Source organism: Colletotrichum spaethianum, assembly GCF_022836535.1.
Source record: "Colletotrichum spaethianum MAFF 239500 DNA, contig22, whole genome shotgun sequence".
NCBI lineage: Eukaryota > Fungi > Ascomycota > Sordariomycetes > Glomerellales > Glomerellaceae > Colletotrichum > Colletotrichum spaethianum.
In genome coordinates this window covers 841,127-856,359 of record NW_026054792.1, presented here as the reverse complement: position 1 = coordinate 856,359, position 15,233 = coordinate 841,127, and the positions used below count along the sequence as shown (strand labels likewise).

Here is a 15,233-nt window from a genome sequence, read left to right as displayed (position 1 = left end):
TATTGTTTATTTTCTGGCAGACATACCGAGTAAAGGTGTCGCCAGTGTTGATATTTTGATAAACCCAGTCTGTATTTCTCACATCCTGGAAATGTCGCATTTTGTGATGAGGAAACGAGTTGCTCTGAGGCAAAGACTCCATGAGCCCCTGTTGGAGCGGATGACTCAGAGAAAAGCAGCAATCTCGTGCATATCTGTAACGAAACGGCTGAGTTTGGCTCCCAAAGTAGGATGTGTCATCCTTAGGTCGTTGCTGGCCGTTCGTGATTTGGTTGTGGCCTTTCGAAACTCGGCATGAAAATCCTTGTTTCACACTTGAGGTTTTTTCTTGCTTCAGCAACCCCCTACAGCGACGCGCAATCCACTTTGATCCGTTCTTCATCCCTTGAAGGAGCACCACATTGTCTTCCTCGGTTGTCTTGTTTTCTTCTTTGAAGGCCTATGCCCCTCAGGTGGTCGTCGTCAGTCCGCTAATTGCTGTCGACTCTGCCAGTTGCGCTAGTCAAGAAACATATATGTATAGGTTGGACAAGCTGTAAGGTCTATTGAATTAGAAGTCATAATGTTTGTTCCAATCATCTTCGAAAGACAACGGTTATTGGGACAAACACAATGGTGGGCCTCCAAACGACGTATTGTGGTCAAGCTTGCTTTATGGACTGGATTTATTTTCCAGGTTCGGACTCTTAGGTATGATCACATCGGGTGCCTATGGACCCCATTTTCGGATTTGTTTGTGTTATGCTATTTCATTCAAAGGACCCGAATTCTCTTGAACATTTTTTAGGTTTGAAGTTTGTATGTGACGAGCTCACTTGGCCTACTCCGTACTTGACAGAAACCGGGTTCATTAGCATCCGTTGGGATGATACGTCGAGCAATCCAAGCAACCTAAATATAGTGCTGACCATTAGACGTAAGTCGATTGGCAAGATTTACACCGACGAGTCGCAATTATCTTGTAATAATTATCATTACAGAATTCGGGGATAGTCGCGTTAATTTCATAAGGTTTGGTCAACGAGTAGACTAAGCGTATCTTGTTTAAGTTTGTTTATTCCTTGACTTTATTTTTCATAATTTGAGTTTGAGGCTACTACGGGAAACAACGACGACAGAAACAAGCACACACTGTTGAAATTTCCATAGGTCTCTCGTGGAACATAAAGGGACTGCAGGCTTGCATTCATTATACTTAGCAAATGGTTCTATGGTGTATAAGCTGAGCAGTCTTGTAAAGGCAATTCTCCATTGATACCACAGATTTCGGAATGAATCCAGTCCATAGAACAGGAAACAGTGACAGATGTCACGACTCGACTTCACAAATGCATTATGCATCCTACAAAATGGGTTCGTTGACGAGATCGGGCCCGCAAATCCAATGCCGAGGTAAGATACGGATACGGAGTGGAACAGGGCTGGGAACCATATGCTACGTAATCATGTACCGACTTAGGTGGCTTCAAGTCGGCCCTTTTTATTTACCTTGACAATGAGGCGACTAAGGGCAGCCGATACTCACGGCATGTGTCTACCATACCAGTACCATGTTTGTCTACGCAGGATAGCGATCATCGTGACCAAGTGCATGCTGCAGGCTACTAGTGTACAGCAATGCAGGTGGGTGGCGTGGGGCCCCGGGATCCCCGCAATAGAGTAGCAGTCCCCATCGACCTCCGCGCGGGGAAATTGTTTTCGAGTGCCGCCAACGAGCCGTATTTGACACGATGAACTTACCGATTGGCTTACCGACTGATGGAGGGATTGTCCAGACTATGTTAGCCATCACGTTGCCTGCGGTTGAAGACTCATCATCCTCCCAGCCTGATCAGCATCTCTGTTGGAAGGTAAAGAATAAACTCAGTTTGGTTTTTCGAGGAGCTTAACTGGCCCGGCGTTTCAACTGTCAATCTGTGTCCGGACCCATAGTTCCTGCCGGTTCAATGGATTGCGTCAACAATCAAGTGCAGCAGCAATCAACTGAAGCGGTGCATTGACATGGGGAGAGCGTGATTATGTGGTTCGGGCTGAGTGGGGCCGGTACCGGGACAAGTGGGGGGTGAATCAGCAGCCATCGGTCTTCCTGGCTTTTCTCTACCTCTAATTAGTATCGAGCTCATGATTTGGCTTTCATAAACATAAACCATAATTCATAAGAAGTAAGTTCCATGGTTATCTATTATCCGCTACTCCTTTGGATTTTTCTTCTTCAATCTCTGGCTGATAAATAATTACCAAAACCCGGGGCAGAATTGAATGAATAGCAGACATCTATCTTGTCCTCCATTCGTGGATGCAGTTTTAGGCCGCGCTGGCCTTGGCTAATAATCAATCCAGCCACTGCATGTTCCCGGTGGAGATGATTCCAACTAACTAGAAAACCGCCCTGCCAGAAGACTACTTCCGAATACGACTGTGCCGGACAAGTAGGTTATGAAATGCTCACTCCCGCAACGTGCATTCAACAACCAGCATTCCCCAGAATCAATGACAACTATAAAGCAATGAGCAGCTCCCCCACATCCTAGTACCCTCCCAGTAAAACCATCAAGTTGCTATTTAGAATGGCGAAACGTCTCTTTATTCTCGCGGCCGTCGGCCATTCTTTTGGTGCCGGACTCGAGTATGGCTTTCCCTTACATCTTTAACAGCAAAGGCCGGAATGGGCTGAGAAATTCTCCCCCACCTCGCATCATTCAGCATAGAAATGGACCGATGGCCGGACTGGGCAGGCCAGAAAGTTGGTGAGCCAAACGAGTATTTCAACCAGCTTCTTAGAAACCTCGGAGAACGGACAGGCCAGGTGCCTTTCATCCGAGTCGGCGCCAACTCTGAAGACAGAGCCACCGTAGATCTTAGCCTAGATGTCATGAATAAGACCTTTCCACCCCAACCGAAAATGTACCAAACCCCGAGGCAGAACATATCTTTATCGGTCCCGATTTCTACGCATTATCGGGTAATCTACCAGCCGACACGCCTTTCATGTGGGGTATCAACCTCAAGTCTATGAATAAGAGTGAGACTGTCGCTCAAGCCCGGCTTCTGGCCGAGGCATTCCAAGGCGACAGAGCAAACCTCACCAAAGACGTAAACCTCATCAACGTCGAAATAGGCAATGGGCCTGACTTTTACGGTGATTCACGTAATCCACACAGCGGGCCCCTTACTTCATGGGGCTTTTCCAGCTTTTCCAGTTACACAAGCATGTGGTCAGAGTACTCCATAGCTGTCAGCAAGGGAATCGAGTTTGGCTCTCTCAACTCTGGTCGACCGACTCTGTCTCCTGGGGCTTTCACCACCACCATCGCCCCAGAATGGAGTCCTGTCGGTCCACTGCAGCTTGGCATCTTGGACAACCCTGAAATCAGAGAGACAACAACACGGTTTTCTGAGCACGCGTATTCAGGCGCGTTTATCCTAAATCGCGATATTCAACCGGGAGACTTGATGAACAAGATTAATATTCGCAACAACCTGACAACGAAAACAACTGGAATGCGGGCTGTTCGATCTGAAGGCTTGGAATACGTTTTGGTAAGTTTGCATGAAGTGAGTTTCTGCCCATAATCTCCTTTGCTTACCATTAATAGGCAGAGACGAATTCATATGCGAAGTGAGTTAGAATTTGTACACATACATCTCGCCTTGATACTAACGGTGTGATTACAGCCACGGGCAACCTGGTCTGAGCAATACTGTTGAAAGTACGCTTTGGGCTACAGATTGGCTCCTTCCCGGTGGTTCATCAGGGATACAAAGGCTTCACTTTCATCACGGCGTAGGCTTCGCGTATAACACAATTCAACCGACAAGCGACTCGGATGATGGCCTTAATTTTACGCGTCCTCACATTCTACCATCATACTATAGCTTCCTAATTGTAAACGAAGCTATAAGAACGTCGGGCAGGTCACATGTCGCGGAAATAGCCACCTCAAATATCACCCTGACAGCTTATGGCATCTGGGAAGAGCATCGGCTAACTCGCATCGTGGTTCTGAACACACAGGTTTATCTTGGTGGCCCCGACAAGCCAAGCATTAACGTTTCGTTGAATGGTATAAGCTTTGACACGCCCATCACTGCGAAGTTCTTACAAACCGAAAAGACGACTGCCAATACTGGGTTGTAAGTAAAGTGGGCATGTTCTTCAACTCTTTTCAAACTGACAAACCAGGACCTGGGGCGGCCAAAGCTTCGAAATACTCTCAGGACGACCTAATGGGGTTGTAGAGACGGAAGAAGTAAGAAACGGGTTATTCAATCTTCCGGCATCATCAATTGCTTTGTTGACCATCACCTGAGTTTAAAGACCTTGTCAGGATAAAAGATGTATTTAGTTCCTAACCTGGAACTAGTGTTTGAAAGAAGATTGCTACAAAAAACAATTTCCTTTGATCCTTTGTTGCTCAACTTACCTATGTAAAATTTACTATCTGCCTGGGACTTCCGTGAACGTCGAGAGACAAAAACATAATAATTATCAGCACCTCGTGGTCTATCAAGTGAACCCGTTGTCTTCAAAAGCAACCTCATAGACTGGGCGTTTACTGCTTCCTCTTGAAAGTAATAAGATTTACGATGATACGTGAGACGGTACTATATCATTCCAGAATCCCCATGATTGGTAACTTTAATACTAATCTCTGTTGTCCATTAGCGCTTTAACGACAAGCGAATAAGTGTTTTGCGATCGAATCGACTCTCCAGGCTCGGACAATGAAAGTGAGAAGCAGAAAACAACGTATAACACTTTCATCAAAATGCAGCGGAGCGTGCACTCTATCATTTGTCCAATCTTTAGCTAAGTGATTTCGGACGACTGCATAGCCTATGCCGGTCGTTGTAAAAGACCAGACTCCTTTCTGTTCTTTGCGATGTATGTCTAGGCGCCGATAAGTGTTCTAGTCCATGTTCTGCGTCTTTGACTATAATCTTTTAGTTCGCTCTACAGCTGGTTCAGGGTAGCTTGGACATTGATATGGGACGCATCAACAGCATGGGTGACCCTGTCCTTGAAGAGGAATTGAATCATGCCACCCTATAATTTGTGTTGGGGACAAGATTACCTGGCTGTTAGCATAACTTAGTATCAGACTACAGCGTACAAACACGCCGCTACAATCTTTCTTCCCAGTTCAAACTCCGAGGCCAAATAGCAGCGGCTGGAGTAGGTTGCCATGGTTGTTGGAGAAGAAGACCGCCCTAATAGAGCGAAGGACTCTGACCTTGCCACCCTTGCGGTAGTCATTTAGTGCCTCGTGTTATCGCCTGCTTGAAAGCAAAGATGATAGCATTAAGGATCCTGGATACCATGCGACCAGACCACGATAAGAATTATTTTGTGACGATAACCAGTTAGTCTTTTAAAAGATCACTCGATTGGTGAAAAATGTGAGTCTTTATGCTTATTCATATAGTTCACCTCTTAATGCGATATCTTTTTAATATACACACATCAAGAGGATATACATTCTCGGCATTAGACGTGGCTATCATAGTCTTAGTGGCATGAAGCTTTTTCGAAAGGATATAATGACTCGGAATGTCATAACGCTAATGAAGTCAGTGTTACAGGGCGACATTGGCAGCTGCGGCGACGTTAGTTGGCAAAAGAGGAACCGCAATGAAACTCAGGCAGCGGCCTTTCCGAAAAGTAGAAAATTAAGCTCTCGTGAGCGGTTTGGATCCTCTTTCACCGTTTTATTATTCCAGAGCTACCAAGGATATTATCCTCCGCTTTCTTCTCGGCCATGACTACTGCAGCCAACTATATCACCACTCGCTGTACTGTTGCTGACACCGATGAGCTGACCCGCAACAACATCCCCGTCTTCTGGGCCCATCCGCACTGGATCCTGGCCTGGCGCCATCGGGCCTTTGAGTAGCACATTCCCAAGGTAGCTAAGCGCACACCGCTGAATTTAATTAGTGACTCAGAGACGAGGCGACAACAGAGAGCTGTTGATCCTGCTCATGGCCTGACGCTGCGGTCCCGGCTGTCAGCCCTGAGAAAGAAGCCGAGATCAGACGTGTAGCCAAGACAGTGCACTGGGCCCCTGACGAGGAATCAAATGAGCTGCTGATCCTTATCCGTGAGGCAAAGAAGGATATCCTTAGGAAGAAGACTTATATGCGCCTGTCGAATTTTCTATCTGGACCATTTCCTTCTAACGATTTTTTGCAGGTTTAGACTACCTGGCTGCTCATCTGGACAACCAGGACAGGGAGTCGGCACTGATTTGGTGCAAAGTGGCATGAGACAAGCGGAGGAAATGGGCTTGGATATCTTTGTCAATGCCTTTAAATCCGGGTTGCGGGTCGATGAAAGGCTTGTGTTGAGGAGGAATTTCTCTAAGACGATACCAAGTATGGCAGCAAGGGCGAGATCTATACGTCTCTTATGGTTTACAAGCAAAAAGTAAACAAGACATAATGTATTTTAACATAGTCAAGGATACGTGGAAGCTATAGATATGTAAGTCGAATCAATACTTTGACGTGCGTCTGGTAGGAGGAAGAAAAAGCCTCTTCATCGCCAAATTGCGGAAACCTTTTCAGCGAAAAGGTGGCCAAAACGCCTGTCAACTGAAAACAGGGATGGGAGACAGTCATCCTTAGCTTCTTAGCGTCGGATTTACCGGAGAAACTAACCCCTTTTGATCTACAAGTATCAGGTCCAATGGAATGAACATGCTGAGAAAGTGGAAGATCTCTCAGTCACCAATTGCTTGCAGTACGAACTTCTCGGCTTCTTCAGAAGCAAGACGGTCGATGTGGACGGGTACTATGTCGCTATTCGTCTGCAGGAGGACACATACTACGTTACTCTTAGCATCGAATTACGAACAGGCCCTGTAATTAGAGATAAGGAATTTGAGCGATTGCATTGACGAGAGGGTTTCTCAAGAAGCCGACTTATCCGTAGTCACTCCAGCAAGGAAACCCTGCCCATGGAAAGTCGGCTATCACTATCTTGACACCCCACTACCGGTTCATGCCTCATGTTCTTACAGATTTGAGCCAGTAGGCAACGGTTCTGTCCAACATTATGAGCAAGCATTTGCCTGTCTCCTACAGAATCGGAAACATCAACCGAAGGAGGTAGCCATAGTATTAATTGCAGAGTGACTGCATAAAATAAGACATGCGCAGAGAACTAGCTGAAATGACAGTCCCAAGGCAACCTCTGCACCTTCCTAACGACGGTTGGTCACTACCAGTCAGCATATTCTACAATTTTCCAATAGAAGCTCTGGGAACATGGCGGTGTCGAGTGTTGAAACTGGAACTCAAACTATCGGTTGTCATCTACGCAAACTGCGATGAGCTGCCCGAATTTCCAATTATACGGTCACAAAGACAATAATCACCGTCTTAAGCTTGGCGATGTGACTATAAGAATCGTGGCTGATATTTCTTGCACATAGCTTCACCAAAGCCACCCTTGCTGTTGCTTTGCTACACATGATCTTTATGGTGACCTCAACGACCACAAGGAATTTTGGGTATAGATCTAGGAAATTATCGCTCATATACGACGCTTACATTTGGACCTCGTGGATGGCGAGTAGGGGCCTCGCCAGGGGCATGATTCCCAAGGGGAAAGGGAGCGATACCTATACGGGTCAATCACGGAAATTTCAGAAAGAGCCAATATTGCGCTTCAACTGCGGCGCACCCAATGATGGGTCGCCTGATTAGCGAAAGACATACTTGTCGTTCAACGACTTGGGCAGTGTTTCTTTTCGGTGCATCACCTAAAACGCATCGCTAGGCGCTGATGGTCGACAAATAGAACATGCCGAGCTGCTACCTCATTCTAAGATCGCAGTCAATGGCATGGAAGTTGATTCGTAGATTGTCGTCGAAGTTATCTACCTTAAAATGATAGCAAGGAAGTAAGTTTTCCACTGCAAGTTCTCCTTAACGCTAAAAGCTTGGATTTATTCGCCAAACCCCACTCTCTTCCTCGATTTCTAAATCGATAGTTTTTGTGGCGAAATATCTCCGTCTTGAATAATACTATCAAGAAAAGGCAACTGAATAACCTTCCATAGCACTGTTGAAGTCTCCGTCTGAGCCTGGTAACTAGATGACACTGATTCTGACCAGTCAACATGAAACTACAATAACACGTTACCGTACCAATGATGAAAGAAGTAGAGCAAGCAACAGAAAAGATTCAAATTGATACAAATAGCCCCCACCTTCCCTCGAGCACCTTACACAATGAGTGTGGCACTGGTCGGGAATGTGCGTACAGCACGATTGTCCCGATGGGATGTTTCCGCCCTTCGGCTCGGCGTCAATCTTGCGCCGCTGGACGCTCTGCCTAGCTAGTGTAAGCGAAGGAAAGGGTCAAAAAAAAAATTGAAATAAAAATAAAACTGTGAGATCTTTATTTCAGGTCAAGAAGTGAAGTAGTTGAGATTCTGAAATTGTGTTAGGGGACTGATGAAACAGAATTCGGTCGGCTGTATGAACGTAGGCTTTTCGTCCTACCCGGGCGCAAACTCTTCACCTGTCTTCGGCATTCGATAATAGCGTGTATCCCTGAGTAGTTCTACGGCATCTCCTAGTTGAACATTGGACTTTAGGGTCGATAGGTCGGCACATGGTCGACTCGCAGCGTCATATGACTGAGTTTGGCTTCTCATATCTGACATCCGGGTATTCCGTTAAACTACGGGTGAGACATGCCGTTTGAATCGATCCTCTGCTTTCATATCAGAAGGTTGTTTACATACGTTTTCAATTTGGTCTGAACCATTTTTACGGAACGCCGGCATTTTGGCCTTCCACGGAACTTTAGAGAAGGCTAGAGAGAACAGAGTTCACAATCTATTCATAGCTGTCGCTCAAGTGCTCCAAGGTTGTTGACTCTATCACTCCCAGCCAGCATGCAGTAAGACCAGATCGGGTTCAAATGGGTGGCCTCATCTGAAAGATATTTGTATTCCAAGAGGCTGGCGGCAAGCCTTACAGGCCCTGGAGTCTCGTTGATAACAGAAATTCCTCTCTACAATATGCTATCGGCGGTTTAATAGTTTGTCTTTCATTACTCCTCTTCTTCCTCTTCCGGGAATCTCAGTACTACAGTACTGGCCTTACATATGAGTTCTGGAAACTCTAAAACGCGGGCATTTACTTCGGGCTTGCTTCTGGAGGCATTGAGGTACGCTACATATTGTAACATTGCTAGCCTGTGAACTAGCGACCATCCTTGCCTCACAAATGTCGGCCGGTCAGCAACAACGGTCCCTGGCCCTCGTCATTATGGCTTTGAACACATACAAGCATACATACGTATCAAATTATACACCAACCCCACAAAGCGCCGGTCGTTTTCTAACCATTTCTGGCCCACTGGTCTTCGTATCCCATCACAGCTAGCGCTCATGTTCCATCAAAGGTACCGCATGGCAATATACCCTACTTTGGGCCCGCCCTCTACGAGCCAGCTAGAACTCAGAAACAAAATGAGTACCATCCTTTCGACCAAGAATGACGTTAAAACCAATCAAGAAGCAAAGTATTACGAGGATAAGACATCAACAGCTCCACCAAGGTCGAACGGAGCGGAGCGAGCGAGTCATCCGATACGAGAAACTCATAAGGCCTTACTCGAACTTCGGCACGTATGACAGGGGCTTTAACTTCCCATTGAACCTCAAAAAGTATTTTAGAGCCTACAAACCTCAGAGAACATTGGCGATAACAAACCTTCTTCATTGCATCATAGATATCTACTCAACTTTTACGATCCCAAAGTAGCAATGCAGCTCTCTACTACTCTCGGTGCCTATTTTGTGGCTGTTGCCTCGGCCACACTTCCGCCTATCAATCTGGGTTACTTCGATTACCCTCACGGCAATCAGTTCGTCGCCTGGACTCCCTTCACCCCAACCACCACCCAAGACCTCACCGAAGTTGTTGATACGCTCGGTGCCGTCAATGGCACAGCTACATGGACCGCGGTTCGGACGGTCAACACTTACGTCACCGATCCTATCTGCCGCAACCCCTTCAACATTACCGACGATGCGACCAATTCTACCTACCTCAATCTTGAGTTGGCGTGCGTCGATGACAACATTCCAATTTGGGCCCAGCCTGAGGTCACCGCTGTGGTCGACAGAACTACCAACAAGGCGATCGAGACTTGCGTTCCTGTCACCAAAGATGGCGGCGAATGGTTTGCTCAGAGCACGAACCTAATTGGCTCGTCTCTGGTATATGCATATGCCTGCTCTGAGCCCAATGCCGCTGCATAAGTCGCGAGATGGGTCAAAAGTGAGATGGCGGATGTGACAGACATATCGACTATCACATCATGACATATCTATCAAGACCTAGCGCTCCTACTTCCATCGTCACCTTGGACTTGATTCAGAGAATAAATAGGTTTTGCCTGGGTCGTGGCATGCCAGTATGTAGCGAAGGGAGAATACCGGAAACTCTAGCCTAACTAGAATTTCCTATTTAAAAAAGAAATAAATCTATTTCTAGAGCATCATTGAGTAAGTGCATTACGCTCGCGGCCCTTATGGCCTTTTTCTACCTTTGGTAAGATACTCGCGATATGGCAGTGATTGAGAGAACATACTTATTGTACTTTCCTTGTTGAGTAAGATGCAAATCAAATGGCTACAACCCAGCGTGTTAGATAGTTGCCTCTATTTGGAAACGTATCCCTCGACTTTATTAGGCTACACCACAGCTTCATAATTTCTTCATTGGGAGATAACATAGGCCATGAGAGCCAGTGTGAAAATTCCGAAGTGATCTGTGTGTTACAGTCTGCTGTGCGACAGTGGTGTTTTCTGCTGTTGAACCACCTACGTTACTCGCCGCCGACGCCAAGAGAAACTGAGCAGACTGCAAGGTGCCCCCAAATAGTCCATGGGGCCTTGATGATTTGTTGTTGTTGTTGTTGTTGTTGTTGTTGTAATAAGAATAAGTTGACGAAGTACCTCGTCTATTGTTACAGGACGCAGTCCCTAGGACGACGCTGACGCTAGCAAGACTATTGTGCACCACTTATCAAATTGAAAGGGCACAGCGACCATCAAGGATATCGGCTTCGAGCCCGACCCGCGCTACGAAGCGGCTATCGAATACGCTCGTCTGCAGGCTGTCAGTCGTCTGGAACAAATACAAAAGGGTCAGCAAAGGCTGTACGTACGTACGCAACAGAGCAATTGGGGGAAAGGAGTGGCAAAAGGGCCAACGTACGACTGAATGAAGAGAACATACAATTTTAAATCAGCGACCTAATAGCTGACTAGCAGTTTGGTATGTCTTGGAGGACACTGAGACGGAATTTCTGTTCGTACTCTCAAATAACTCACCTTCTATCAGTTTTCCATGGTCGTCAGCATGAGCTGAAACTCCTACCGGCGTGGTGTCAAGTCAAAAGACGTGTCCAAACACATGCATGCATATTTCTCATTAAACGGAATAATCTTCATTTTTCAATCCCGAATCGAGCAAGTTGAACGCTACAGCCAATTATATGACCTGCGCGTTAGAGCACGAAGGAAACGACAACGTCGAGGCGAAGTACGTGTGCACCCAGCCTGGTGGGGGAAGTGGTTCTTGTCACCTGAAACACCAGGTGCATAGCTGGAAAGGATCTGACCGTCCAAAAAGGTGACTTTCAATGCCACATGCATCCGACCCTCGCGGTTGGATGATGCTAGAAGACAGGATGCTAGCAGATGGGAAACAACAAGGATGATCCAATCAGCTGACTAAATCTATCAGTGCTTCAACGAGAGTCATCCACAAATCAGCAAATCTGGATGGATTAGGTCCACTGTACCAATGTCGAAAAGCCAAAAAGTTGTCCAGGCACATCACCTAGTAAGTACGGTTCTTTTATATCTACATAGACGTCAATAAACATTATAACAGGGCCAATAGCACCGTCTTTTCCATCGCCAGAGTCAACAAGAGAGGGCAAGAGCTAACAGTGTAATTCAGAGAAGTAGTCTAACTATGTATAACTGACGTGTGCAATGAGGACTCGAAATAGGGCTCGTAGGAATACGGCATCAAGTCCTGTGGATATAACCCCTTGTTACTAATACTTACTTGGCTTAGAGTGGAGTAGATAATTATAGTCCAGATAGCGGAGTCAGGCCTCGGCCTACACCCTTGACTTGCCGAAAGAATCAAAACTATACCAGAATTATCTACGCCGGGCCTCAATGATTTTGTCTCCGCAGAGTCCAGCTTTGTATTCAATTTCCTGAACAAGCGTTCTGTTGTAAGTAATCGGGAAGTGTCTTGTGATACTCACTCGTTGCTGATAACCCATGTTACAACAGCCTACACCGTTATCGCACTGGCATTAGGAGCCTACCAAGTAGTCAGTTACAGGGTTTGGATGATTGAGTAAGGGCCATTGTCCATCATGGTATGCCATCCCACACACATACTTCGCGAGAGTAGCAAATTACTGTCTAACTAACCTGTGATTCGCAAAGCCTGTGCACAGGTCCTAGTCACTCACTAGACCTAGCCCTGATATCCTGGGGGTCCTAGTCTTGCTGCTCCAGCTTTAGCTACCAGTCGCAGAAACTCCTCAGTGTTCTACACCACTCTTCTCATCTGTACTTACAGAATTAGATTACCAATTTTCTTTCCGGTTCTTCCGCGCGCGGTTCTCTCTGTGGATGTTGTTGTCAGCTCGTAATCTCTCCAGAAAATCAACCAATGCTTCACCTCACCTCCTTTACGTCACTGATTTCATGTGGCGCCCGTCCCTCTCAGGCCTACCCTCGGCAGCCATTTGATTTTTCTCCAAAAATAACAACCGCTCTCCCACCCCTCATTAAGTAATTTGTCCGTCTTTCCAACCTTCTGTTCCATCCCTTCTTCTCCCCATCAACCTAGATATCTAGCCGAATCGTCTTGAGTCTATGCATATTCATTGTTCCATTTGTTCGTTTCCTTCTCTCTGACGCATCCGCCGTCAGGTTCTTTGACATATTCACTTCATGTTCCCGTCGGCCAAGGAACACGACATCTCATATATCAATCAACTCGGAAGACAACATTGGTTAGGACTAGCATCAGTCATTTGTCTATTCGCCGACGCCGCTCCCACAGCTCTCAGCAATACGATCTACGACCACACCGCACACGAGCCATCCGACGCAGCGTTGACCACGGTCGTTGATTGTCTCCCGTACAGGCTCAACACTAGTCCCTCAGTTTTGATTCTCGATCGGCTCCGTCATTGCCTTCTAGATCGACGTTGACGCTCGCTACGAGACGTCCCAACAAAGACGATTTAATACATCTCTCTACTACCTTTCGCCTGGCAGGCGCTCGCAGTTATGGCAGCAGTAAATTATGCCCAGAACATCATCCGCAGGTACATCCATACCTTACAACTTGTGGGAAACCCCACACGTCCATCTTTTTAGTCCGTTGACCTTCTACCAATAATCTGTTGCACTATGCTTAAGGCACCTTTCCATACTATCAAGCTGGCCAAAGTTGCTCTGCTAGCTAATTAAGCCCTTTTTGGTCTGGCTTACTGACTGGTGTCTCAGGAAACTCGTGTTTATCGGTGACGGCGCTTGTGGAAAGACTAGTCTGCTGAGTGTTTTCACCTTGGGCTACTTCCCTATGGTATGTCCTTAGCACCCATTGTGGTCTTACCCTAATTTTTGACCTCGTCTGATAACAGCTACTTCTAGCACTACGTTAGTAGATTACCCACCTTGTCTCCTCAACACCTGTGTTTTAACGACTTCTGAGTTGTAGACTCCAACCGTTTTCGAAAACTACATTACAGACTGCAGGATAGATGGTAAGTCAGTTCAGCTGGCACTATGGGATACTGCTGGACAAGAAGACTATGAGCGACTACGTCCCCTAGCATATTCTAACGCTCATGTCATACTTATCGGCTTCTCTGTCGACACACCTGATTCCCTCGACAACGTCAAACACAAGGTTTGTTCCGATAGTGAACCCTAGCGCTTTGAGTTCTTAAGCTGATGACGGGTAACAGTGGGTAGAGGAGGCCACCCGTCTTTGCCCTAGTGTCCCTATAATTCTTGTTGGATTAAAGCAAGACCTCCGTGAGGATCCAGTCGCTATCAGGGCAATGCGTAAGGAGTCACTGCGCTTTGTTACATACCAGGAGGGCTATACTGTTGCTAAGGAGATTGGAGCCTGGAAATACCTCGAGTGCTCCAGTCTCAGCGGTGTAGGAGTCGACAATGTCTTTGAAGCCGCTACGCGCGCTGCCTTGTTGACCTTTGAGAAGAGTGAAAGAGTCAGCTGCTGCACTATATTATGAGCATCGTTGCCTCGTTGCTATATTTTACCTTGGAGATAGTGGAGATATAAGAGCTAAACAAGCTTTACAGAGGCGACTCCGGTGAGCCTCCAGGTCAGGAGATATCAGGTTAGTGTGACTGCAAAGTTCGTCGGTCTACACCGACTGTGGTGTTGCCCACAACGAGTAGATACCAGCAGCAGTCCAGATAGAGCAAGGAGAACAAGCCAACGTCCAAATAAGCCCACCAAGTGACGATTATCCAAGCTCCTCAATTCGAGCGACTACAGACAGTGTCTCTTTGAGTTGATTGAGACACATCTTAAACGACAACAAGAGGCTGTGACCAAACTTTACACCCCTTCTTTCGCTGAGCTTCCGCTCTTGTTAGACACCTAGCTTTTCAACTTCATCTTATTCAAAGCAAGTGGGATTTCCATCGCTAAGCGGAGAGCACTGATATGCCTGCTACTTGTCAGAGATATCGTAAGATGCCTCTCCTTGTACTTGGCACAAAATATCATTCGTAAGGGCAGTGATTGGCCATAACGGGCGTAGATCAAACGCTTTAACGAGGATGTTTAATGATTGATATGGCGTAATAGGCTATCTAAATGGTGTGATGAAGAGACCCTATCTAAGCATGGCCAGTGGATACACGGCCATGCTCGTGTATGGCAATGATTTCCATCTGCATGGTGTGGCAATCGCCGTAGCGGATACGCCAAGTTCAGGTTTCAGAAAGCAGTGCTTCATATATCGAAATCACTGACTCTAGCGTTTAGTTGCAAGGTTCCTACATGATCTCTGGACCTAAGGATCAACATATCTGGTCCTCATGATACCCACCCATGTAACTAAGTACTAGTAAAGCTATAAACAGATATCGGCCCTCAGAATACCGCCTTCCTGAAGCTGACCGCCC

General features: G+C 46.5%; 3 protein-coding genes across 3 annotated transcripts; all 3 read left to right on the top strand.

Moving 5' to 3' along the window:
- Positions 1 to 3,210: 3,210 nt before the first annotated feature.
- Positions 3,211 to 3,623, top strand: ColSpa_08456 (uncharacterized protein; the record flags this gene model as incomplete). The annotated part of the gene is made up of 2 exons (XM_049274668.1): positions 3,211 to 3,540; positions 3,597 to 3,623. The coding sequence occupies 2 exons, from the start codon at positions 3,211 to 3,213 to the stop codon at positions 3,621 to 3,623; spliced, it is 357 nt and encodes a 118-aa protein (XP_049130625.1).
- A 6,162-nt stretch (positions 3,624 to 9,785) lies between these two features.
- Positions 9,786 to 10,283, top strand: ColSpa_08455 (uncharacterized protein; the record flags this gene model as incomplete). The annotated part of the gene is made up of 1 exon (XM_049274667.1): positions 9,786 to 10,283. The coding sequence occupies one exon, from the start codon at positions 9,786 to 9,788 to the stop codon at positions 10,281 to 10,283; it is 498 nt and encodes a 165-aa protein (XP_049130624.1).
- Positions 10,284 to 13,650: 3,367 nt separating this feature from the next.
- On the top strand, positions 13,651 to 14,329 carry ColSpa_08454 (GTP-binding protein rho2; the record flags this gene model as incomplete). Its single annotated transcript, XM_049274666.1, has 3 exons — positions 13,651 to 13,653; positions 13,789 to 13,980; positions 14,039 to 14,329. 3 exons carry the CDS (start codon positions 13,651 to 13,653, stop codon positions 14,327 to 14,329), a joined length of 486 nt encoding a protein of 161 aa, XP_049130623.1.
- Between the last annotated feature and the right edge of the window lie 904 nt (positions 14,330 to 15,233).